This window comes from Trichosurus vulpecula, chromosome 4, assembly GCF_011100635.1.
Source record: "Trichosurus vulpecula isolate mTriVul1 chromosome 4, mTriVul1.pri, whole genome shotgun sequence".
NCBI classification, from domain to species: Eukaryota; Metazoa; Chordata; class Mammalia; order Diprotodontia; family Phalangeridae; genus Trichosurus; species Trichosurus vulpecula.
Window position 1 is genome coordinate 43,364,223 of NC_050576.1, and position 27,462 is coordinate 43,391,684.

The 27,462-nt window shown below is 41.6% G+C and overlaps 1 protein-coding gene across 1 annotated transcript in view; it reads right to left on the reverse strand.

The window, feature by feature from the left end:
* The window catches only part of LOC118847926 (calcium-activated chloride channel regulator 1-like), a 39,511-nt gene extending 16,128 nt beyond the window's left edge, over positions 1-23,383 (reverse strand). Inside the window, exons 1-8 of the mRNA XM_036756625.1 lie at positions 23,225-23,383; positions 17,835-17,975; positions 17,481-17,628; positions 13,076-13,181; positions 11,416-11,593; positions 8,026-8,247; positions 6,604-6,831; positions 2,891-3,065 (exon numbers count right to left, since the gene is read on the reverse strand). Coding sequence (XP_036612520.1) covers positions 2,891-3,065; positions 6,604-6,831; positions 8,026-8,247; positions 11,416-11,593; positions 13,076-13,181; positions 17,481-17,628; positions 17,835-17,975; positions 23,225-23,383 — 1,357 coding nt within the window. The remainder of the gene's footprint in view (positions 1-2,890; positions 3,066-6,603; positions 6,832-8,025; positions 8,248-11,415; positions 11,594-13,075; positions 13,182-17,480; positions 17,629-17,834; positions 17,976-23,224) is intronic.
* Between the last annotated feature and the right edge of the window lie 4,079 nt (positions 23,384-27,462).

A 27,462-nucleotide genomic window follows, 5' to 3' on the forward strand; every position in this document is an offset into this window, starting at 1 on the left:
AAGATTAGGAGGGAAGCAGAAAATTGGGAGAAAAGCTTTACAACTAATATCTCTGATAAAGGCCTAATATCTAAAATATAGAGGGAACTGAGCCAAATTTATAGGAATACAAGTCATTCCCCAATTGAGAAATGGTCAAAGGATATGAACAGGCAGTTTTCAGAGGAAGAAATTAAAGCTATCTATAGGCATATGAAAAAATGCTCTAAGTCACTATTGATTAGAGAAATGCAAATCAGAACAACTCTTGGGTACCACATCTCTCCTGTGAGATTGGCTAACATGACAAAACAGGAAAATGATAAATGCTGGAGAGGATGTGGGAAAATTGGAACATTGTTACATTGTTGGTGGAGTTGTGAACAGATCCAGTCATTCTGGAGAGCACTTTGGAACTATGCCCAAAGGGCTATAAAAATTTGTATATCCTTTGACCCAGCAATACTACTCCTAGGGCTGTATCCCAAAGAGATCACAAAAGGGGGAAAGGGACCTGTATGTACAAAAATACTTATAGCTGCTCTTTTTGTGGTAGCAAAGAATTGGAAATCAAGGGGATGTCCATCAATTGGGGAATGGCTGAACAAGTTGTAGTATACGAATGTAATGGAATACTATTATGCTATAAGAAATGGGGAAGATATGGACTTCATAATAACCTGGAAAGAACTACGCTATATGATGCTGAATGAGAGGAGCAGAACCAGGGGAACATTGTACACAACCACAGACACATTGATTCTGTGATGACTAACTTTGATAGACCTGGTTCTTCTCAGCAATACAAGGTTCAAAGACAGCTCCAAAGAACTCATGATAGAAAGAGCTATCTACATCCAGACAAAGAACTATGGAGTCTGAATGTGGATTGATGCAGAGTATCTGTTCTCTCTTTTATTCTGTCTTCTTTTTTGGTTTTGTTTCTTCTCATGATTCACTCCCTTGATCACGGTTCTTCTTTACAGCTTGACTATTGTGTGAATATGTTTAATGCGAAGGTATATGTAGAACATATACTGGATTCCATGCCATCTTGGAGGGGAGGGGTGGGAGAGGAAGAAAATTTGGAACCCCAAAACTTGTGGAACTGAATGTTGTAAACTAAAAATAAAAAAAAATGAAAAAAAGAATTGTCATGTAATGTATCTGTGCCTCTATCTCCTCATCTGTAAAATGAGGCAGTTGGAATAGCACTATGATTCTATTATCCAATGACTAGATGGTCTCTAAAGATCACTTGTGTATTAGCAAATAGACCCACATACAGCAATGTGCTAGCAAATGTTTAACAACTGACTCATCCAAAAATATGGATTCATCACACATTTTAAAGTAACACCATCATCATGAACATTTTCTCCATCACTTTTGATAAGTGTAGAAATCAATAAAACAACAAATCAAGTCCTTATTTGTAGCATTTGCTGATTTCTGAGGTGTAAATACAATGAAAATTTAACATTGGGCTCTCATAAGCTTGTACAATCTGGCTCTAGCAAACCCCTTCTTTAGTACCTTAGTAGTACAATAACATAACTGATGATGCTGAGCCATCAAGAGAAAGGTTCCGGGGAGCTCTGCTTAATCACTTAGAGAAGTGCATGGTATATTTTAGACAATTTTTCATCCTAATTGGTTAAAATTGAAAAGCAGTCCCTCAAGGGGATAAGCTTTAATTGTCTGGAAAGTTCACTTGTTCCCCAATAGTGCTGGCAGGCATTGATTGCCTTAAGAGAGTCAAGCACTACTTTTATTCAGTATCCACTTCTTATTTTTCCTTGTCAATGGAATGATTTGGCCCATGGATTAGGAATAACAAGTCAAATCTTTTTGGCATCTTCATGTCCGTATCTCATTCTCTTCCTCATATCCCATTAGACTGTTAAGTTCTTGATGGCAGTGACTGTGTCATTTTTCATCTATTTGTTTACCCATAGTGCCTAGCACAGGCCTTAAACATAGTGGGCTCTGAATAAATGGTTGTTGAATTTGTTCGAATTGAATTCAACAGTTTCGTCATAGTTTGAAAAACCTAAGAGACCGCAAAACCACGACCATCAGTGGGAGAATTCTTTTTTTTTTTGGTATAAGTTGGACTAGTTGGTCTTTGATGAACCACAAAGACCAGCTCCGATGAGCTATAACTCTGTCATTGGGTAGACAGCCTTTGACATTTGTTTTAGGGAAAAAATCATCTCAGAGAAAATATAGAGGCATACCCTCAGATGACAGACACTAAGGCTGTTGTTGGACTTTATTTGAAATCTCTCCGGTTTGGTAAGACCAGTTATATTATTCATTTCTTGCCCAGCTGTCCTCCTCTGAACATCTGCATCCTGCCCCAGGAACCTCATCAACTTTCAAGTTCACTTCAGTTCTGGAACTCAAACTTCAGCAGTCTCCCCTGGCCCAGGGGATTCCTCCCCCTCTCTGACTGCAGGGGGTGGAGTATGGAGGGCAGAAGAGGGAGAGCAGAGAGCTTCTCTTATATCTTCAGTTTAAGTAAGGTGCCCTAGCCAGTGGTCTATTCATTTTCCCCCAGGCTTCACTTCTCTGGATTCCATCATGCCCCTGCTCTTGGTACCCTTCTGCTCCCTTGCCCCTTTTAAGTTTCTTTTTGTGTGGTATCTTGCCTCTGCCCCAAATGGATGTGAGCTTCTTGAAGGCAGAGACTTTCTTTTGCCTTTGTGTCCCCAGCACTTAGCACCATACCTGGCACATAGTAGGCACTTAAATGTTTACTGACTGACCTTCCAGAGCTTGTGCCCCACTTCCATAGCCTTCAAAAACCCCAGGTAATCTGTAGATCTTAGAGAACTCAAGGGGAGGGTTACATAGAAACAATCTTTCATGCCTACTGAAGCAGCACATTCTCCAGATCGTATTTTACCTGTCATCTTTGACAGTTCCTCCAGGTCTTCATCTGCATCAGGTCCCAGAGCAACTGTGTGGATAATGGCCCCACTCTCTCTTACTTGATCGAAACATGTGCTGATTGTACTGTCTTCCCCATCAGTCAGAAGGACGATTTCTGAACCATTTGTGGAGAATTTGTTTCCTATTACCTGGAAGCACAGATTCATCACAGACATTGGTAAGCAGACTTAGTGTGGCCAGGTAACCCTGAGTGAGAGGATCTGGCCACGAATGAAAGAAGAAAATAAAGGAAAGACCCCAGGAATCCCAGGAAGAGCTTCCCATCTTGAGATCTTCAGATATGAAATGTGCAACTTTCAGAAACTCAGCCCAAGCCCTTTTTCTCTTGATCTGTTCTGGTCAAAATGAATGACCCAGCTTCTATAGACTGGTATCAAGTCCAAGCCAGGATATCTGTTCTTTCTAGCTCTATCTAGAGGCTGATGAGATGCTGGACAGATGAACACCCACCATGTGGAAGGAATTTTTTCTGATTCTTTTGTTATTCCTTGGAGGGCCAAAGAGGAGGAAGCTTATGAACCTTAGAGGAGACATGATATGACAAAGAGCAATGGCTTTGGAGTCTGAGGTTCTGTGGGTCTCAGTTTTCTCATCTGCAAAAGGAAGAGAGAGTGGCCTCTGAGGCCTCTTCCAACCCTAACTCAATGCTCCTGTGCTCCCTCTTGCCTGCTTTATTTGGCTAAACTTCTTCACGACAGTGAGTGTGCTCCAGCAGAAGCTTTGGGAAACCATAATTTACATCAATTGTCAAATTGGACACTTGGAAACAAAGGCATGACTGGTAGCACTCCATTCAGGGAGTATTATACAACTCCTGGGGTAGGAACTCCCTCCACTAAACCAGATGATAAATTTCAGGGAGTTGTCCAAGATACTCTGATCTTCAATGGCTTGAGCAGGGTCATAGCTAAAATGTTACAGTAGCAGAAGTGGAGCTCGGGTCCTTCTCAGTATTCTATCTGTGAAACAATGCTGGATTTACAGGAAACATGATGTTCTAATACTCCAGTGGATCTGGAATTCCATCTCTGTGAATATCTCCTCCAGTGATGCAAATCACAACCCATCCATCCCTGCCCGTCCTCTCTGTATGAGGCAGCTAGGTAGGGCAGTGGAGAGAGTTGGGCTTAAGTTCAAATCCGACCTTCCTAGTTATGAGATCTGGGCTAGTCATTTAACTTCAGTCTGCCTCAGTTTCTTCATCTGTAAAATATAGTTAATAATAAGACCTTACTCCCAGTGTAATTATGAGCATCAGATGAGATGATATTTGTAAAATGCTTAGCGCAGTGCCTGGCACTTCAGAAATGCTTATTACCTTACCTACCTGTATGACTCTTGTCTATGTTCTTCTGCTTGTTTACAATTCAGTGTACTAGGGGCCTTCCTTGAGTGCTGGGGCCATTGGGATGATGCCAGTGGAGCACAAGTGCTGCTGATTGGCATTTACATGCTGCTTTCAATTCTGCAAAGCACTTTAAGTCTGTGATCTCATTTGAGTCTCCCATTGATGGTATGAGGTAGGGACTAGAACTCTAGGTACTACTAGCTCCACTTTACAAATCAGGAAATTGAGGCTCAGAGTGGTTTAATGACTTGGCTGCAGTCACTATGGGGTCAGAAGTAGGGGGTGAACACAGGTTTCCCACACACTAAGGCCAACATTCTATTCACTATGCCTCATTGCCTCTTATGGGGAATATTATGTGATAGAAAACAATATACTTAATAGATCCAAGTGTTTATTTTCTGCCAAAGTGGCCCTACCTAGATGTTGCATTGTTTGAAATTGCTTCATGTAAAAAAAAAACAAAACCCTCAGACTTGAAGATTTTTGTCTGCCCACAATCTCATGTTCTTCCACATCTCACTCACAGTCACTCCTCCTAACCCTGTTCTTTTTCTGTGCTGTGCCCTCTTACCTCTTACTGCTTCTCTGACTTACCTATCCAATGCTCACCAATCTTTTGCCCCTTTTCCCTTCCACTATTGCCATCCTGTTACTCACCAATCACTACTAATTCTCAACATCTCTGTCCAGCTCCTGAGCAACGGAGAACTGGGCCAGAAAGTTCTGAGACAGTGGTTCCCCTAGGAATGGATGCCACATGCACTTCACCCAGACCTTCCCTATACTCTTTCTTGATTCTCTAGGACATTCCTCACAACATCTGTTCCAACCATTTCCCGAACTCTCTGAGACCTTAGCTTCTCATCCATATCTCTCAAGTCCCAGCACATGACATCATCTCTTACTTCGCAGAAAAAGCTGAAGTCATCAGGCATTTTTTTCCGGTCTCTCACCTATTTCCTTCCTCCTGTATTGGAGGAAACAGTGGGGTTGTCATGTCAAAGCCAACCTCTCCACATTGACCTTGGTGCCTTCCCTTTCCTTTCTTCCAGGACCTTGTTCCATTGACCCTCCTTGCTTTCCTTCTTACATATCTTTAGTCTCCTCTCTACTGATTTCTTCCTCCGTTCCTACAAACACGATTAGGTGTCCCATGCCATGCAAATAAACTTTGCCTTGAGTACAGGCTCAGGCTCTCTCTTTTTCCCCTTTCACTGGTAAACTTCATGTCCTTTACTTCTATACCACTCAAGTCCCTACAATCTGGGTTCCGTCTGTTCTTCTCTATTGAAGGTTCTATCTACAACATCATCCATGAACACTGAGTCCTTATCCTTCTTGGCCTTTATCCCATGCTTCCTATATACAAACTACTTACTATATAAATATATACTATATTTACTGTAGAAACAGCATACATGGTATGTCCAGTTTCTACCCACTAACTTGCCACTTGTTTCTTTTGGCTCCCTCACTGGTAAAATGAGGCTGTTGGACCTCAGGATCACTAAGATAATTCTATAATTTTATTTCATATCAAGAGCAACAGTCTTTAGACAGAATTAGTGCATCAAAATGTGGAAAAACTTCCACAATGGGAGTCAAAATATCCATTCATTATTCTTTGGCTGTATTATAATATCCCCCTAAGTGGATGACTAACAGCTCCTTGTCTCAGTGTGTTTTAATAAATCAACGGAGCCTGAAATGGCTGGCTTTGCCAGAATGGAGCCTAGATTGAAGATCATTGCACCTGGTTGCCCTGAATGCTTCTGCTGCATACCATGCACCTTTTTATATGTCATGCACAGTGCCTTTCTCATTGGTTGTATAATTTCACAGCCCATCTGGGTTAGAGTATTCCTGATTTAGGGCTAAAAAGGATCTCAAAGGTCATCAACTCCACTCCCCTTATTCTACAAATGAGGAAACTGAAGCCTGCACAAATTAAGTGTCCTGCCAGGGTCACACAGCTAGTAAGTTTCTGAGGGAGAATATGAACTTGGCTCTTTCTGGCTCCAAGTTGATTCTTCTATCTACTGTACTTTGAGCCCAAGTCTTCCTGAATCTAAGGTTGACTTTCTTTCTTTCTTCCCTAGTTCAGCACTAAGTGCTTAATATTTGTTGGGCTGAATTTAATTAGGATTTCCCCACATCACCATTTGTTGATATTCGTTCCCCTCCCTGGAAATACATTCACTTTTTAAAGGCATCACATTCATGCTAGACAGTAGACACATGAGGGATATTCAAAATAGAAATTCACTTTTTAAATATCCACTACAATAGAGACAGTGAAGGAGAGATGATTTCACCGTAAATGCTGATTTGAGTCCAGAGCAGATGGACGTTCCTCCTAAAGCAACAGTAGGTAACTTGGTAATGAGGGTATTCCTCTCAGCATCGGTCTCTATTTGTACCAGTTCACTTTGAACAGTGGCTGTACTGTCAAATGTGATCACCCCAACATAGGATCCCGTTTCAACGATCTGAAGCAGGAAGAGTTTGGCCGCTTGATTCAGTCGATTCAGCCGGTCCCCACTCTGAAAGAAAAACCACAAGTCAAATTGCTAAGCAAGCTATAGCAGAATGGACTGATCCCATATATGGAACTCTAGGGGCTCTGAGTACCATGGTGGAGACTCTGGATTCTCCAAGGCTAGGAAATAGAACACAAGCTTTGGAGTATTCTTCCAGGCTAGGATATATTTGAGGATGGGCCTTGGGATAGGCTATATGTTTGCTACCTTAGGACAAGGCCTCCTAAATTTAGAGAGGCACATCACTAGGTGAGCAAAGGGGCAGTGCACGTTTCAGCCACCATAACTCTCTAAGGTTAAGTGGTAGAAGGGTTTGTCTGTGGATTGGTTAACAAATGAGCAGATTCTGAAAATGTTGAAGCATGGGATTTTAAGATGGATCATGGTTGTGAATGGGCTTAGATGAAAGAAGTTCTATGAAATATTTTTGCCTTTCAATTTGAGCCACATCACCAGTGATGAGCTATTCTCCTTGAATAGGGACTAGACCTGTGATTTCATTGGTACAGGGGACTTCCAGGTGAAGAAGTTCTCCCTACCAAGGCAGGTCGGCACCTTTTCTGCAACTTATAGTTTCAGAGAATTGCCTAACCAGTACATGCCAGATGTGGGAAATGAAACCAGATCCTCCTGACTCAGAGGTTAGCTCTCCTTCCACCATACCACATTGTCTCCTAGTGAATTATTTTTGACCAAGGAAACTGATGAATTTGTGTGCTGGAACTACTAATCCATTTTGGTGAGTAGGGAATGGTGGGGTGGACTAGAGGGTGCCCCCATTAATGAAATTGCAGGTCTTTTAATGTATGGAATCTGGGCTGCATTTTTAGGTAGAATGTTTAATGATTTTGCATAATCATCAACAAAGGAGGAAAATATGAAGTCATACAAAGTTGATTGGGTAGTTTGGCTAACAGGGACTACAGATTCTCATGGACTGGGAAACTGCAGAGCAAATTCTTAGTGTAGTCCCTTTTTGACAATCAAAATGCATCTTAATTCAAGGGATAATTCGCCATGAATCTTTGTTGGAGAAAGAGGAGCGGAGGGAGTATGAGTATGAGGGGTTAAAGGGAAACTTGGTGAAGCGTCCATGAGTTCACTGTGGTTTCCAACAAGCCCAAGAGTCTATGGGTCCACCATATGTTGTAGACACACCCCTCTCCCCTCCAGGAGAATGGGGTGAGTTTGGCTTACCGACATGCTTCCAGACTTATCCAGAACTAAGCACAGGACCCTTTCTCTGATCTGCTTCAGTGAGAAGCTGGTCTCAGGTGGCTTGGCTGCTGTCATAGGAGTGGATGTGTTATAGTCTTCTGAGTCTTGGATCACTTCCCATGTGCTCCTGAGATTGCACTTCTGGTTTTGAGCATTTGGTGCATCTCTGTTATGGTTCTCTGCTGTACAAAATTCAACTACCTGAAAAGCCCAATTGCATGATAAATACAAAAACTGAAAACCAGGCCTTCCTAACCTGGGTTTATGAACTAGATTTTGAAAAGACATTTTTATACCTTTTTAAATATCATTGGTTTTGTTTGTCACCCTGAGTATTTCATTTTATGCATTTAAAACTTGATTATGAGAAGGGGTCCAAAAGCTTCACCAGAGTACTGAGGACTCAATGACAACTCCTTCTGTAAACTATTAATGTAATCAATCCAACTAGCAACCCAATGATGATGTGGGGGGATTAACTCATTTGAAAAACTCTTCAGCACTCCTAGGATTCTAGTCCAGACAGTTCCACTCTCTTGGCCTAGTCATTTAACCTTAGTTTTCTCACCTACAAAGCGAAGACCTTGGACTAGATAAGTAGGTCTTGGGATTCTTTTACACTAAAAAATTATTGAGGACCCTTCTCCCAAGAGCTTTTGTTTATGTTTGTTTTACCTATTTGTATTTATCACATTAGAAATTAAATGCCTTAGTATTAATATGAAATAGCATAGATCTGGAGTCTCTGCGACTGAAGGCTGAAGTGTTCTGGACCCAACTCTAATGGACTGTCAAGAGATACTTGTTGAATTTTCAGCAGGAGCATTTACACCTCAGGATTCGGCAAATGCTACAAATCAGGGCTAGGTTTATTGTTTTCTCAGGCATCTAGGAGTGACATACAAGTAGCCCATTTGGAATCCAAATAGGGAAATAGTCAACAAAATTAATACAAAACAACAAAATATGGATAACACTATGTTTTGAGACCAAGTCAGTTTATGGGTAAAGGCATCCTTCTATATGGATCTGTGTGCTTATTTCTATTTGAGTTTGACACCATGGGTCTCCACTTAATAAAGTGATGGAGACAATGTTAACAATGCAGATGACACTTAGGAATGAGTCTTGCATGTATTTTTTTCAGAGTGTCAGTTGTTAAACATTTAGTAGCATGCCTTTGCCCACATTGTTTCCCAGGCCACAAATTGAGAAATGGACTAGGTTATTTCCAGGTTCCCTTCTAACTAGACTCCTCTCTGAGTCTAGGATTCCGAGCTTCATTTGAGTGTGAGAACTTACAAGGGGAATAGGCAATGGCAGAAAGCTATCAGGGGTCCTGACCCCCATTCCACTTATTACTGGCTCACTAGACAGACAGATCATGGAAACATCTCAGGAAGCTGGATTTTAGCAGTGTTTGGCTATGTTACTCTGGGAACACAATGAAGAAATGTAGAAAGAATAATAAAATAGCTAATTGGGTTCAGTCCTGGTTGGCTTGTTGCAGAAGTGGTGATTAATGTATTAATGCAAAGGTATCAACGTGGCAGGCCACATTTAGTGGCATCCCACAGGGATATTTTCTTGATCCTGTTCTATTATATTTTTTTAATCAGTGACTTGGATGAAGGCATAAAGAATATCTGTGCCTGATATTCAGATATTGCCAAACTGGGTGGGCTAGCCAGTACACTGAATGGCAGTATCAAGATCCCCCAAAACCTCAACAGGCAGGAACAAGGAATGAGATAAAGCATATAAGGTGAGGAGAAAGGGAGTCCTTCACTTGGTTTCAGAAATCACAAGTGTAGAATGGTGAGATGTGTCTGGAAAGGGGTAGTTGAAGCAAATAAAGGAGTAAGCATTTATCAAGCACCTACTAGGTGTCAAGAACCATGCTAAGCACCTTATAATTATTATCTCATTTGAGTCTCATAGCAACCTTGGGAAGTCAGTGCTGTTATTCCCTTTCTATATATAAGGAAACTGAGGCAGGCAGAGGATAAATGACTTTTTTAGGGTCACATGACTAGGAAGTATCTGAGGCTGAATTTGAACTCAGGTCTTTCTGACTCCAGGCCCAGCAGTTAATCCACTATGCTACTTTGCTGCCTCAATGAGAAAGAAATCCTACTGCATGTATTATTCAGTCGTTTCAATCATGTCTGACTCTTCCTCACCACATTTGGGGTTATATTGGCAAATATGTGTGGTTTGCCATTTCCTTCTCTAGCTCATTTTACAGATGAGGAAACTGAGGCAAACAGGGTGAAGTGACTTGCCCAGGGTCACACAGCAGCCAAGTGTCCTAGGTCACATTTGAACTCAGGCAGAGTCTTCCTGACTCTAGGCCCAGCACTCTGTGCTCCATGGAGCCACCTAGCTGCTCTCCTCGTGGTTATAGTGAACTGCAAAGTCAGCTGGAGGAATCCAGAAGAGAGGCCCCAGACTCATACAGAGAGTGCTAGGTTTCTGTGCAGAGGTCCTGTGTTTGAATGCTGCCTGTGCCCCTTGTTACTGTGTGACATGAGTCACCTGGCCTCACTTTAGCTTACCGCTTTTTATATTTCACACCAAGATAGATAATTTGGCTAAGTTGACTTCTCAAAAGCATGTAAGTTGGAACAAAAGGAACCACTTTAGGAACATATATACATATAGATGCATATATATGTATGTATGCATGCATAGACATACACACATACACAAATATCAGAAAGTTAAACAATAAAAAGTTATAAAAAATAAAATATTACAAAATTATAATTGTAGGTTATTATAAGTTATTGTGAAAAATAATAAAAAAGAGGATATCCTGACACCTGCACCCTGCCTTCCTTCCAAGAAAGCATTCCCCTTGAGAACCCCAATCTGATTTTTTGATTTTAGGGATTCAAGGGGAGTAATTTCAAGATCCTAAACTCAGAGATTGGCCTAGAGTACATGTGTAGGACAGCAGTGTTATGAGAGGATGGGCCTAGTGAAGGTGGTGTTTCCTTCTGTTCTCTTGTATCCTCAGCCTTCCCTTTTGGAGACGGAATGGCACACTGAGGGGCTGCCCGGACCAAGAGACCTGCCTCAGGTCATCTAGACAGATGTTCTGATAGAGGATGTGTTGGAAAGAGACTTGAGCTAGCAGTGGGACCATACGCCACTCACTTCATTTCTCCAAGTCTGTTTCCTCACGTATGATAAAGGAATGACAGTTATGGCCAGTGAGGTCATTCTAAGCATCAAATAAGAAGGAAGAGGGAAGGTGTTCTGCAAACTTTAACAGTAATAAATGCTGCTCTTAGGGTTAGAATAGACACTGTGTCTTCTGTTTACAAATTTCAGAACCAACAATCTAAAATTCTAAATACTTACAGAATCGATACTTTGCATGAACATGATGGAGGCTTTCTCAGTCTGAACTTTATCAGGTATAAACAAACAATCTTCGTTAAGCTTTCCCGTTTTTGAATCTATTCTGCATGTTCTGAGTGAACAGCTGCCTCCGGAACATGCATATACCCTATTTATACCAGTGATAGCTTCGGAACATCTGAAAACACATTAGCATTAGATTTTAAAAACAGAAACTCATTTAAAACCACCCCAACCTATGTGTATTCCTGATATTACCACATTAATTATTTCTTCATCACAGAGGGTGTGTTTTAAGCAACCCATTTAGGCAGCAATGTCTCGGATAACCAGGAAGAACAATTTCTGTTTGGCAGAGAACTCCTGCAGGGAATTTCAGGTGGGCTTTTTGGAATATCCCAATGCTAGCCTGACTGCAGGGAATGCCAGGTCTAGTTTACTGGTGTCCCCAACTCTGCTGCTCACAGGGATGGGCTCCAGGAGCCTTGTCTTCGTGAGAATTAAGAGGGAATCCTCCTCATACTCAGCAGCTATAGTAGCTGCCCATTGTTATTATCAACACTAATTTGCGGTGCTCAAGTTTTTTATCTGTATTTATCTGTATTACTAAGAATCCAATTTGCTTTTCATTGACTCATTTCATTCATTCACTAGATCCAAAGTGCTCAACAAAGCGTCTCTCAGAGCTCTCTGGCCCAGCCAAGCAGGTAGAGGAAATAGGGCACTGTAAAGACTTCTGTCCCTCCCAATTACTTTGCATTTACTTCACATCTATTGTGTGTGCGTGTGTGTGTGTGTGTGTGTGTATGTGTGTGTGTGTGTGTGTGTGTGTACACACATGTTATTTTCTTCAAGGTCTGTGAGAGCTGAGATGGTTTCATTTCCTCCTTTGTGTCCCCAGCAACAAGGACAGCACATAGCAGGTGTTTCATCAATACTTGTGGATTTACTGATGCTAAACCTTTTGTTAACCCAACAGGGAGAGCAATGTAGGTTTCCTGCAGAGACAGGAAGACAGCAGGTATAGCCTTCACAAGGAAGGATACTGCCATTTCCCCTCCTTGGGAGTTGTAATTACTCACTGTACTTAAACACCAAGAAGTAACAGAATGTTGCTTGTGCTTCCTAAAACCATTCCTAAAATCCCTGAGGAAATAGACTGTGTGTGAGGAGAAAGAGGAAAAGGACCAGGTAGGTCCTTTGGTGCAGTGAGGGTGTTGTATTCCAACACTTGGGTGGCTTTTTCTGTCTCTGTCTTTCAGCGTGTACTGCTGCTGTCCTGAGGAGGCAGCAAAGACATGTGCTAGGTCTATCTCTCTAGGAGTGATGTATCTGAGGCCATGTTTTGCAAGTCTCTTTGTGTTCCAGACATATATAGCAGCACCAAAAAGTTGGTCTGTGATGATTTTGTGCCTCATATTCAGAAAAATTTCTATGCTTTGATAGAACTGCCTCTGCTTTGAAGTATGTTGGGGTAGGAACCAGTCACATATTATATAAAGAAGGTAGTAATGAAATTGGTGATACACATGCCATTGTTGTAATCTATAGATAAAAAGAAAAACAATCTTGATGACCAAAATATTTCAAAAATTAACTCAAGAGAAGATGATTTCAATCTGATGAAGTTCCCAAAAAATTTAAAAGAAGATAATCATACTTTACTGGTAGATTTTTTCCTTCAGACTGGTAGAAACGTTCCTCTTCATTGTACTCCTCAAACACTCCCCACCGTAAATGGGCCCATTCATGAACTAAAATTTTACCTGTGGGAATACATTTGAAATGCAAATATGTAATAATTTCTACAATTCAATGGTTCTGTGGGTATTCCCTCAGGTCTACGTGGGTATTCCCTTCATCAATGCAAATTGCACTCTAGTCATGCTTTCTTCTCCTGTGAAATTCTTATCCATGGTCTTCCACAGATCAATTGTAGATAATGTACCTTCTCCTAAAGTTTTATATTTCATGACTACCAGTGTACTATTCAAAATAGCTAGGTGGTTCAGTGGATAGAGTGCTGTGCCTGGAGTCAGAAAGATCTAAGTTAAAATTTGGCCTCACACCCTTACAAGATGGTTTCATTTTCCCCTTTGTATCCCCAGCACCAAGGATAGCACCCAGCACATAGCAGGTGCTTCATCAATGCTCGTGGATTGACTGATGCTAAACCTTTTGTTAACCCAACAGGGAGAGCAAAGGTTTCCTGCTGAGACAGGAAGAGAGACCCTGTGTGACCTGGAGTGTGACCCTGGGCAAGTCTCTTAACCTTTGCCTCATTTTCATCAACTGTAAAATGGAGATCCTAACAGTACCTACCTCTTAAGGTTGGTGTGAGGATTATATTTGTTAAGCACTTAGCATAGTGCCTGGCACATAATAGTTCCTTCCTTCCTTCCTTCCTTCTTTCCTTATTATCCCTTACTCTTACTTAAATAATTAAATGATTTTTTTAATTCTATTATAGTCACCAGTGGTATAGATTTCAGTTCATCTATGTCTGCCCATCTTCCCCCACACGAATCCATCAGAGGGAGTCTAACCAACACTCTGGGGGAAGAGCGTATCTTTGCATAGATTTCTTTACATTGTATAGATAACAATAGACTATCCCTCTGTTTTCCTACACTCAGCACATGCTACATGGGTCTGTATCTTCTATCCCTTGGGTATTTTGTGTTCTGTGTTGGTTCCTGGTACATTTATTTCATTTAATAGTAATAGTCCTTCATGCTTTTCAAAATCTTTATCTTCCTTTAAGGTGTAAGTCAAGCATTCTCTCTACCATGAAGCCTTGTCTGATCTCTCTCCCTGCTTGTTATTCTCTCCCCCTCCTCATATTATTATATATTATACTTTTCTAAGGACACATTGACTAGCAGTGTGTTGTAGTAGAATGATTATTGGCTAAAACCCAGCTGCTTATGTAGCCTTGGACATATCACTTAATGTCCTTGGGCCTTAGTTTTCTCATGTGCCAAAAGAATTGATTGGACTAGATTACCTCTAAGGCCCCCTCCAGCTCTAAATCTATGATCTCATGATCCTGTGTCTGACCATGTCACTCCCCTACTTAAAAACATCCTTGGCTCCCTAGTACATTAGGATGAAATGCCCACCAATGAATGTGGCCTTTGAGGCCTTCCAGATTCTGACTCCAGCTTACCTCTTTCCTATTACTTCCCTTTGTGCCCTTTATGTTCCAGTCAAATTGAGTAATTTGCTGTTCTCAGAGTTCAATATGCAATCTCATGTCTGTAGATATTTGCCCAAGCCCTGCCCCCATTGAACACCTTTCTTATGTGCCTTTCAGAATCCTCATCTTCATCCAAAATTCAATTTTAGTATCACTTCTTCTGGGAAGTCATCCTTGATCCCACCACATATTAGCCCACATTCAGCCTCTTTTCCAACAGTCCCAGAGCTCATTGTCTGATCTCTCTTGTTCCCTCTTTACTCTTTGCTTTGTTTTGTAATTCTCTGTGTCCATCTTGTATCCTTCCAGTAGACTGTGGGCTACCTGAGAGCAGAGAATGTTTTATTTTTATCCCTGTATCTTCTAAACCTTACGTGGTACTCCATACACGATAGGTACTTAGTAATATTTGTTGAATTTGTTAAAAATCAAATTAGTTCTATTTGACTCCTATCATTTTAATAGTCAGTTATGCTTAGATGCCTGAATCCTTATGGAGAAAATTTAGATTCTTCTGTTCATATTGGGTGTTACACTGATTCATAATGTTGTGATGTGAAAAATACTTTAAATGGATGTTCTCTAGAGGAGTGGTCTCTAGGGTAGAGGCCCAGACCCCTGGAGAGCCAAGGCATTAACCCAAGAGATGACCCTCAGGGTTCTAAGGTGGGCCCTCTTCTCCCTCTATACTATTTCACTTGGTGATCTATCAATCCCCTGAATTTAATTACCATCTCTTTGCAGATGATTCTCAAATGAACCTATTCTGCCCTAATCTCTCTGCTGACCTCCAGTCTCACATCTCCAACTGCCTTTCAAACATCTTGAACTGATATGCAGTAGACATCTTTAACTCAATGTTTCCAAAACTGAATTCATTGTCTTTCCCCTTAAACTTTCCCCTCTTCCTCCTATTACTGTAGAGAGCAATATCACCTTCCCAGTCCATCAGGTTCACAACCTAGGTGTCATCCAGGATTCCTCACTCTGGGTTACTCGGAACATCCAATGTGTTGCCAAGACCCAATGATTTCACCTTCGAAGCATCTCTTGAATATGGCCCCTTCTCTTATCTTATGCTGCCAGCACTCTGGTGCAGGCCCTCATCACCTCCCACCTAGACTGTTGCAGTAGTCTGCTGGTGAGTCTGCCTGTCTTAAATCTCTCCCCAGCCCACTCCAACCTGCATTCAGCCACTAAAGTGATTTTGCTGAAGCACAGGTCTGATCATGTCACCATTCATGCCCTGCACCTTTCCCCCCAGTCCCCTAACAAACTCCAGTGGCTTCATATTACCCCCAGGACCAAATACAAAATCCTTTGTTTGGTATTCAAAGCCCTTTATAACTTAGCTGCTTCTTGCCTTTCCAATCTTCCTATGCTTTACTACCCAACACATACTGTTCAATCTAGTGATATTGGCCTCCTGGCTGTTCAACCAACAAGACCATCTCTTGACTCCAGGCATTTTCTCTGACTTTCCCCCATGCCTGGAATGTTCTCCCTCTTCTGCTCTGACTATTGACATCCCTGGCTTCCTTTAAGTCCCAAATAAAATTCTGACTTTTATAGGATGTCTTTCCCAAATCCTCCTAATTCTTTTGCCTTCCCCCTGTTAATTTTTGCCTATTTATCCTGTATATAACTTTGTGCATATTTACTATCTGTCTTCCCCATTAGATTGTAAGCTCCTTGACAGCAGGGACTCAGCACAGTTTCCTATGACATAGTAGGCATTTAATAAGACTGACCCAGGAAGAGCTGTGGCCTAACCCTAATGGTATGGAATCAACCAACTCGAGGGGTGGGTTTTTTTTTTGCTATAGTTGTATTTCCAACACAACTGTACCTACCTAATCTCCCCACCCCACCCCAACTCTACCCTCTCCCTCTGCTGTTCAAGCTCCCAGCCTTCACATTTTTGAGCTGGGTGTCAACACCCTCTAAGTAGTTATAAACTGAACTAACGATCCACATCAGCTGTCCAGACATCATTGGAAAAATTGTGTCCATATCCTAATTCCCCCTCCATTTGGGGGCAATGCCTAGTGAGTAAGAGCCCCACCTCCCCCCTTTCCTTTTTCGGTGATGCAGAGCCCATGTAGGATGAGTGGGGATGGGTTAATTGTGTTTTGGCTTGACTATCTTCATTACATTAGCTTTTCTCCCAAACCAACTTGTCTTTTAAGTTCTCCTATTCTTTCTTAGAGGTACTACCACATCCATGTATGCAGTCAGTTGTCATATATTGTCAGTTCTATCTCCACATCTGTCCCCTCCTCTCTGCCAACACTACTGACACTCTCAGACCCCTATCACCTCATATCTAGACTCTGGCAATAGTCTTCTGATTAGTCCCCTACGTAGGCTTGGACCTCTCCCCACTCCAACTGATCCTCCACAAACTCACTGATTTTCCTAAAGTGTGGGTCTGACCATGTCACTCCCCTGCTCAATACTCCAGTGTCTCCCTATCACTCTAGGATCAAATGTTGATTAATTTTTCTCATCCTTCAAAAATGTCTATTTTATGTAAGTTTCTGAGTGTACATAATAATTTCTACAGTAATAATTTGCAGTTAAGTACATATCTACATGTGGAGGGTTATGCTCAAAATTATTTTTTCTGATGGGGAGGGCAGTCAAAAAACTTTAGCAATTACTAGTCTAAAACAATTACATTTCCAAAGTAGAAGTGAAATACTGCTACACCTTTTCAGATGAAAAGAAGAAATGCCCTCACAATCTTTTTGACTAATCTATATTTTCAAATCAAGAGAACCATATTCTCTATATATTGTGAAACCTAAGTTATGAAATATGATGCAGATATGATGCAATACTAGACTTTCACCAGTAACTGTACCTTGTGGTCCATACTCATCCAACTTTTTCCCCAATATGATGTCAGGAGTTAAATGAATTCTCTCTCCCATGTCTCCACACTGTCCATACTGGTCAGTTCGTGGAACATCATTCCCTTCGGGATTTGGGACTTCAATGATGATATCTGCCTAGAAATGTTTTTTTAAGTTTTTTTGTTATATAGAACATCATAAACAAAACTTGCAATATTTAGATTGAAAGATTCTGAAAAAATTTTCATTAATTATCAGAGATTTGTATTTAAAAAATTTAAGTCATACATCACCTAATGTTTAATAAAAATGTTTTAAAATAAAAATAATACATAATAAAAATCAGAGCTTAATGATCTTACGTTTTTGTAGGTCTCAAGTTTTGGTGTCTCATAGTCTGTGTTTGCTTGCCATGTTGTAGGAATCAAGATGGAGACTGTTTTGAAGTAAAATCTTTTTTCTGTGGCCTCATACAGGTAAATTGAAGCTTCTGATACCATGTTCTATATGGAAAGAAGAAATCCATCAGGAAATCTGACAACTGTCAGAGGTATAAACAACAATCATTTAACTTCACAAAGAAGATTGATAACAAAAAAAGACTACAGCATTTCAATCAAGTGAAAATGGAGAAATGTGCCCACCACGCTTGTACTGCTCAGTCTGACTTCCACTATTACCGCTTTAGTGTTCTGGTCCTTTTTTAGGAAGATACCAGAGTACACATGTCCCTCCTCAGGGACCCCAAGTACCCTGGGAAGCAGTCCAGTCCAAGCTTGCCCCACCCTGTCAGTCATAAATAGCCCTACTGAGAATCAAGGGTGTACCGTGATAATGTAAGGGTTTTGTTAAAAATCGTACCCAAGGTTATGTTTCTTTGAAACAAATCAGAATTCCAGTGTTGTGTCACAAGTGAGTTCGGGGCTTTGTTGTAGTGATTTCCATATTTCAGCGGATCTGATCTCTGATGTGGGGCTTCTCTCCACCTGCTGATAGACCCTGTCCATGCCTTTTCATTATGTCAGCTCCTTGTCTATGCCTTTCCCAAAATTCTCTTTGGGACATCCCTCAACATGAAAGAGGTCTTTCTCTAGAGCTCCTGAGAGGGTATGGAAAGAACACATGGGCTCTCCGCCAGTGTTGAGCCTTTTAAGCTCTCATCATCAGTTAGAATGGAAATAGATTGTTTCATTCCTTGTATTTGTATCCTCAATGCCTAGTACGTAGCAGTTACTTAACAAGTACTTCTCAGTTGATTGGCTATATGACAGGCTCACTTTCATTTCCAGGAATTCATTTTTCTATAGTTAGTATTTACATTTGTGAACCCTTTACTATGTAGATTGACTTTAAATGAAGCTAAGGTAGAAGAGTAGTAGGGTGGAAGATGAACTAGAATGGGAGTCAGGTTCTGGGTTTGAGGGTCAGGCTTGCCATCCTAACATCCTCATAAAGCCTGTAATTTTAACAAGACATTTAATCATTCTCTCAGTGCCCTTATCTGTGAAATAAGGGCAAATTGCCCTCCTTGCCTCACAATTAGACAGCTTTTCAGTGAGGACAGACTGACTGGGATGCTTTAAGAGTCTTTACTAAAGCTTCTCCAACTTTTATTGTGAAACTTGGTAGCTTTGTAAGTCATTCCAAACCATCCAAGGTTTGATACATGTCCTACTGGGGTCCTAACATTGTTCCTCTCCATACTAAGTCACTAAGGGACTTCGATATCAACAGGACACAATTCAATTAAACTCAGTTCCACAAACAGCTTGTAAGTACCTAACATTTGCAAAACACCACTGGGGATAGAAAGATGGCGGCAAGGCAGACCCTACTATTTAGGAGTTTGTGGTCTAATGATAGGTGGTGGAGGGGCGGGAGAGCCATATATGCAGAGTTATAATAACAGGGGAAAAGTGATAAATGAAAGGAGATGAGGGTGGGCTCAGCCGAGAGAGTAATTAGTTCTCCTGGGAAATAATCAGTAGAGAAAAAGTACTAGAATTAAAAGAAATCTGGAAAGGCTTTCTGTAGAAGGAAGCTCCAGGCATGGGGAACAGCCAGAGAAAGAGACAAAGTTAGAAGATGGAGTGTCAGGTGAAAAGAACAGAGAGGAGGCCAATGTCGCTGCATCACAGAGTACATTGAAGGCAAATAAGGTGTAAGAAGACTGGAAAAGTAGGAAGGAGTTAGGTTGTGAAGGGCTTTGAATAAAGCCAGACAGAGCATTTTGTATTTGGTTCTGGAGGTGATAGGGAGAGCTGGAGTTCATGGAAGCCGGGAGGGGGTGGTTGGCATGGTCATTTTCAGGAGATCACTTTGACAGCTTGGTGGAGGATGGGTTAAAGTAGAGGGAGGCCTGAGCAGGCACACCAGCCATCAGGCTGTCATTGCAAAGTCCTGTCTTCAGTCCTAGTGAATCTGGGCTTACACACAATCTCCTCTGCTCTTCATTTCCACCCTTCACAGTCTATCTTCCACCTGGGCCCTCCTGGCAGCGGCCAGCCATCCCCCTTCCTAGAAGGAGCTTCCTCCGTTTCTTGGTGTCCTTGGGTTTCATTGGTTCAAGACTCTGCTCATCTGCACCTCTTAAAGGAATCTTCCTGGCCCCCTTCGTGATTTGTGCTCTCTCTCTCTTCTCAAATTATCTTGTTATTTGCTTGTCTGTTTTTTGATTCCAGTGAAATAGAAGCTCATTCATGGAATCGACTATTTTTCATTTCTGACTTTGTTTTCTCAGTACCCATCAAAGTTCCTTCCGTGTCATAGGAGCTCGGTAAGTCTTGTTAAATTGAGCTGAACAGTCCACTTGATAAATGCATAGTGAACATTGCCACAAGTCTTCCCCACTCCAGCTCATCTTCCATTCTGCTTCCTGATCTTCCCCATCTCATCCACCTACTCAGGACACTCCAATGACTCCTGTAACTTCTAGACTCCAATAGAGAATCCTCTGGGTGGTGTCAAAGTCCTTCCTAACCTTCCCCTCCCCTTGTGCCTTTCCAGTCTTCTTAAGCTTTACACCCAACCAAGTACTCTGGGATCCAGTGAAAGCCAGCCTCCTTACTCTTCCCAAAACCCAGTCCTCTGTCTCCCAGCTCTCCATTACCCCTGGCTGCCCATAATGCCTGCAACATTCTCCCTCTTCATCTCAGCCTCCTGGCTCCCTGGCTTACTTCAGGTTCCAGGTAAAAACCTACTATCTACAGTAAGCCTTCCCCAGTTACACTCCATTCTGGTGTCTTCCTTCAGCTGATTATCTTTGATTTCTCCTTCCTGTGGTTTATTTGCATGTAATTGCTTGCGTGTTGTCATTAGACTGCAAGATCTGGGAGAACAGGAACTGTCATTTACATTACTTTGTGTCCTGAGCACTCAGCACAGTGCGTGGCACACAATAGATACTTATCAGTGTTGACTGACTGACTGAATTGAAATGAATCTGAGTAAAAAGCAGTATTGGCTTCAGGAGCAGGTATGGGAGGAGGCTGAGGGATTCCGGTGGGACTTTGATCCCACAGACCGGGCCTTGAATCCCAGCCTGACCACTGCTCTGCTGCTTGGCCAGGTACTAAGCTCTCCAGTGAAAGCATGAGACAGAGCCTAGTTTTCTCATGAGGGCCTGTCACCTGGAACAGCCTCCCCAAGCAGTCCATTTTCTGAAGGGAGGGAGGCACATAGATGAACACAAAGGGCCATTCAGGGAGGCCGTGTGTGTGAGTGTGTGTGTGTGTGTGTGTGTGTGTGTGTGTGTGTGTGTGTGAAGAATGGAATTTCCCAGAGCACAAGCTCCAGTATGAATTACGGGAATGTGAAAGGCTTGTGCCCTGCAGAAATCATTCTCAGCAGATACAGGAAGGCAAGTCCATCAAATCACTAGCACTGGAACAATCACTTAGACTTGTAACTGCCACCTCAGGTTAAATTCCTGCAGTGGAGGCAATAGTTAGTGAGAGAGAATCTGGGCCTACCTGTTCCTCCTGGAGTTATTCTCCCTCTGCTGGATGCCTGGGTCCTAGCTCCCTCTTTCCTTCTCTCCCTCTCCTCCTTGATGGGCATCCTGTGCATTCGGACTATGTGGAGAGGGCCGTGCTGGAGGATGCCTAACATTCTTTCCTTCCTGACAATTGTCTTTGTTCTGGAGCCATTCGACAATTCTATGTTTTTAGCTAGAATGAATTTGAGTCCCCCGCAAACCAGGATTCTTAAAATGTTAAATCTTTCTATCAGCATTCAGAACACACTCTTCGGCCCCTATTCTCCTTTTTTTGTTTGTTTTCGGCCCCCTGTACTTTTGTAAGCAATGTCAGTGTCCTGCTTTTCCTTAGCCTGAAATTTGCAGGTTTTCTTTAGAACAGAGATTCTTAACCTGGAGTCCACAGATAGATTTTGGGGAGTCTCTGAACTTGGATGGGAAACATTGTATTCTTATTTATACTAGCTGTTGGCTTCCTTTGAAATCCTCTGTATTTTTTATGCATTTAAAAACATTATTCTGAGAAGGGGTCCTGGGACTTCACTAGACCACCAAGGGGGTTCATGACACAAAAAAGTTAAGAATTCCTACAAGAACCATGGGCTAGTGAAAGGTGTCCCTGTAAATGAAGGAAGCTGGACGTGGCATTCAAACTCTAGCTCATGCTTAGCTAGCTGTGTGACCATAGCGAAGTCACTTAGCTTTTCTGGTCCTGCTTCTTTATTTGTAAAATGGAAGCTTGATGCTTGAATGGCATTGTGGTTCAGTTGTGTCCAACTCTTTGTGGCCCCTTTTGGGGCTTTCTTGGCAAAGATACTGGAGTGGTTTGCCATTTCCTTTTCCAGTTCATTTTACAGCTGAGGAAGCGGTGGCAAAGAGGGTTAAGTGACTTGCCCAGGGTCACACAGCTAGGAAGTGTTTGAGGCCAGGTTTGAATTCAGGTCCTTTTGAATTCAGTCTGGGTGCTCTAGTCACTGTGCTACTTAACTGCCCTTAAAATGCCATACATATGTCAATTGTTGTGATATGAACATCTCAAACACCTACATTAGGTGACAGGCATTTCTGAAGCATCTGTTCTATGCCAGACACTGTGTTAGGTGCACAGGATACAAAGGCAAAAAACTAACAACCTCTGCTCTCAAGGAACTCTTTCTATTGGGGGAAAATGGATTGAACCCAGATAAGTTAAAATATTCCAGTACTTGTTGGGGGCAGAGAGCAGTGCTCCAATAACTGGCATCTGGCAGCTCAGGGCAGCAGAAACCCTTTGCCCTGTCCCCCTGAAGCTATGATACTCCCTGACCTCTAGCAAGGAACAAGGAACTATCAGGCAGAAGGCTTCTGTGGGTTATGATAGCCCCAAACTGGGAAGATGGAATATGAAGACAGTGGCATTTCTTGGTGGTAGGGACTGGTGAAATAGCTTACATGACTGTTCCAAATATGTTATCTGGCCCGTTAGTGTATTCTGTGCCATCGGGAACTCAGAATTGGTCATTAGTAGCACTTAGTTACTTCTGAGAAAAGACCTCCTTCTCTTATTTTAAATTTATCCAATGTAAATACAAAAGGCATCAATAGAAAAAGTTTAAAAGGTTGTGTTAGTTTTCTTGCTTGCCACTTACAGTCAATTCATATGGAGTTTGCAAGCCAATGAAATATCAAGAACCCTTTCAAATAAAAAAGTTAGTAGTAAAGATTCCCCCTTACATTCACAGACACGTTTCAAAATTCAAATAAAACCGAAGAGCAAATATTTAACATGTCTCCTACCTTTATTTGCTGAATAAGATTTTCATCCTCTTCCACCTCTGGGTCAATTGCAATGACCACATCTTCATAGCCATTGTCATTCAGCTTAATGAGGGATGTGCTTGCCCCCTGAAGCAAGTACAGGGCCAAGGTTAATACAAATATTTTAAATGCTACCATGACTATGTCCAATTCTTCTTTGAAAAACGGCTAATCTAGGAGACTTGTCTCCTGCTGCTATATATATGCTCTTAGAAATTTATTACCAGCAACTCAGCCAGGACTTTGACCTTGTTTCTGATAGACTACAACTTTGTTATCATAATCCAGTCAGAAACAATTCACTTCAGTAGGAATTAAAAATGCTTCCTTATGATCATCATGGAGGGGCATAGTATAAAGCAGAGAGTTGTCTTATAGATCTGTATTATATGTAGGAGGAAAGGCAGCACGACAGAGTAGATAAAGAGCTGACCAAGGAGCTAGGATGACCTGGGTTCAAGTCCCAACTCGGACACCTATTGCCTATGTGAAACAAAGAAGTCATCTCACCTTTCAGTGATAGGCAGCTCTTTAAGACTGTAAGTTATAGAGAAGGTGCTGACCTACATTAGCAGAGGGAATTTCCTCACCTGGGAGTTCTCCTGTTTTTTGCAATGAAACACCAGATCCAGTCCCTCTCTCTCTCTTTCTCTCTCTCTCTCTCTCTCTCTCTCTCTCTCTCTCTCTCACACACACAAATATATGTGTGTATGTATATATATATATCTATACATAGATATATATATGTGTATGTATGTCTTTAATATGTTTGCCAGATGGCAAAACATTGTTCCTTTCTATGAAAGCTGATTTCTTCTTTTTACAAGGTCCCGTCTATTTTTTTTTTATAGTCAGTCAATTTACATTTATTAATTTGATATTTTTTGGTTTTCAGCATTGATTTCCACAAGATTTTGAGTTACAACTTTTCTCTCCATTTCTGCCCTCCCCCCCACTCTAAGATGGCATATATTGTGTTTGCCCCATTCCCCAGTCAGTTCTCCCTTCTATCACCCTCTTCCCCTCCCCCATCCCTTTTCCCCATACTTTCTTGTAGGGCAAGATAGATTTCTATGCCCCATTGCCTGTATATCTTATTTCCCCATTGCATGCAAAAACAACCTTATTTTTTTTTGAGCATCTGCTTTTAAAACTTTGAGTCCCAAATTCTCTCCCCTCCTCCCTCCCCATTCACTTTGCCTAAGAAGGCAAGCAATTCAACACAGGCCACACATGTATCATTATGCAAAACACTCTCATAAACAGTCATGTTGTGAAAGACTAACTATATTTCCCTCCCTCCTATCCTGTCCCCCTTTATTCAGTTTTCTCCCTTGACCCTGTCCCTTTTCAAAAGTGTTTGCTTTTGATTACCTCCTCCGCCATCTGCCCTCCCTTCTATTGTCCCACTTTTTTATCCCCTTCCTCCTACTTTCATGTGGGGTAAGATACCCAATTGAGTGTGTATGTTATTCCCTCCTCAAGTCAAATCCTATGAGAGCAAGATTCACTCATTCCCCCTCACCTGCCCCCACCTTCCCTTCCAATGAACTGCTTTTTCTTGCTACTTTTATGTGAGCTAATTTACCCCATTCTATCTCTCTCTTTCTCCCTCTTTCAATATACTCTTCTCTCATCCCTTAATTTGATTTTATTTTTTTAGATATCATCCCTTCATATTCAACTCACCCTGCGCCCTCTGTCTATATATATGTATATTCCCTTCCCTAATACTGAGGCCTTGTGAATAATGCACATCATCTTTCCATGTAGGAATGTAAACAAAGTAGTTCAACTTTAGTAAGTTCCTTATGATTTCTCTTTCTTGTTTACCTTTTCATGCTTCTCTTGATTCTTGTGTTTGAAAATCAGATTTTCTATTCAACTCTGGTCCTTTCACTGAGAGGGCTTGAAAATCCTCTATTTTATTGAAAATCCTTATTTTGCCTGGGAGCATTATGCTCAGTTTTGCTGGGTAGGTGATTCTTTATTTTAATCCTAACTCCATTGACCTCCAGAATATCATATTCCAAGCCCTTTGATCCCTTAATGTTGAAGCTGCTAGATCTAGTGTTATTCTGGTTGTGTTTCAACAATACTCAAATTGTTTCTTTCTGGCTACTTGCAGTATTTTCTCCTTGATCTGGGAGCTCTGGAATTGGCGACAATATTGCTAGGAGTTTTCTTTTTGGGATCTTTTTCAGGAGGTGATTGGTGGATTCTTTCAATTTCTATTTTACCCTCTTGCTCTAGAATATAAGGGCAGTTCTCCTTGACAATTTCTTGAAAGATGATATCTAGGCTCTTTTTTTGATCATGGCTTTCAGGTAGTCAATACTTTTTAAATTATCTCTCCTGGATCTATTTTCCAGGTAAGTGGTTTTTCCAATGAGATATTTCACATTGTCTTCCATTTTTTCATTCCTTTGGTTCTGTTTTATAATATCTTGATTTCTCATAAAGTCACTAGCTTCCACTTGCTCCAATCTAATTTTTAAGATTGTATTTTCTTCAGTGGTCTTTTGGACCTCCTTTTCCATTTGGCTAATTCTGCCTTTCAAGGCATTCTTCTCCTCATTGTCTTTTTGGAGCTCTTTTGCCATTTGAGTTAGTCTATTTTTTAAGGGGTTATTTTCTTCAGTATTTTTTGGGTCTCCTTTAGCAATTCATTGACTTGTTTTTCATGATTTTCTTGTATCACTCTCATTTTTCTTCCCAATTTTTCCTCTACTTCTCTTACTTGCTTTTCCAAATCCTTTTTGATCTCTTCCATGGCCTGAGACCAATTTATATTTTTCTTGGAGGCTTTTGATGTAGGCTCTTTGACTTTGTTGACTTCTTCTGGCTATATGTTTTGGTCTTCTTTGTCCCCCCCCCAAAATTTCCAAAGTCTGAGTCTGAATCTGGGTCCGTTTTCACTGCCTGCTCATGTTCCCAGCCAACTACTTGACCCTTGAGTTTTTTGTCAGGGTATGACTGCTTGTAGATTAGAGAGTACTTTGTCCCAAGCTTTAGGGACCTTGTGCTGCTGTTTTCAGAGCTACTTTTACACAGCAAGCTCTGCCACACCAGTGCTACTCCTCCCCCAAGAACTGCCAACCTGGACCACGACTCACTCTGCACTCCCACTCTGATCTGCTGCTTAGTTCCTCCCACTTGGTGGGCCTGGGGCCAGAAGCAACTGCAGGTGGAAGCAGCCCCAGAGCTGCACCACTTCTGTGCCCCCAGTGCTGGGGCCGACCGCACACTCCTTTCACTCCATTCTAGCAGTTCTACCCACAGGTCATAGACAGCAAGGCTGTATGGTGTCATGTGTGGGATTTGGACTCAGAAGACTTGAGTACGAATTCTGCCTCTGCTGTTAAATGGTAGAGTGGCCTTGGGCAAAGCATTTGACCTCTTTGGGCCCTGATTTCCTCATCTGTAAAATGAAGAGGTTGGACAAGATGGCCTCGGGTCTCTTCCAGTTCTAAATCTATGCTTCTGAGTTGGCAAAATGTAGTAGTAGAGGGAGTTTCCACATTAGCATTTCTACATGTTAGCAGAATCATGGCTCCCCTCCATGCCTCCCCCAGCTCCCAAGCTTCTGTTTTAAGCAAGTCATCTTTTAAGTCAGGGTTGTCCAACCTTAGGTTTTTGTTGAAACAATAGACAATATATTTTGATTTGCCATTTTAGTGAGCACTCTGCCATAGCTCAGCTTCGTTTACTAAAACATTTATGTAAATTTCTATGCTTGTAGGCAGGCCACATAAATCACACTGTGGGCCACATTTTGGACAGCCCTGTCCAACTTTTTTTTTAATTTAAACTTTTTTATTTAATATTTTTAAAAAATTTAAGTTAGTAAAAGTAAGACCCCTGCTGGCCTCGCCCTAGAATGTCTTCCTAGATCCCCCTGGAGGACTTGAGAAGACAGTGAGCCCAGCCAGATTGGATGGGGACAGAAAGATGGGCTTGGGTCCCAAAGGCCTTGCTGCTCCAGCAACAGAATACTGACCCTTTGATCCTGGGCACACACGCCTTTGCTGCACCCTCTGAAAATGCATGGTGCACTGGAAAGAAGGCTGCAGTTCCAAGGATTTGATTTCAGATCTTGACATGGGTGGCTCTGGGCAATTCATTTAACCTCTTGGGCCTTAATTTTCTCATGTATAAAATGTGGGGGTTGCCCTAAATGACCTTTCTGTCTTCTCATTCTAAATCCATGATCCTGT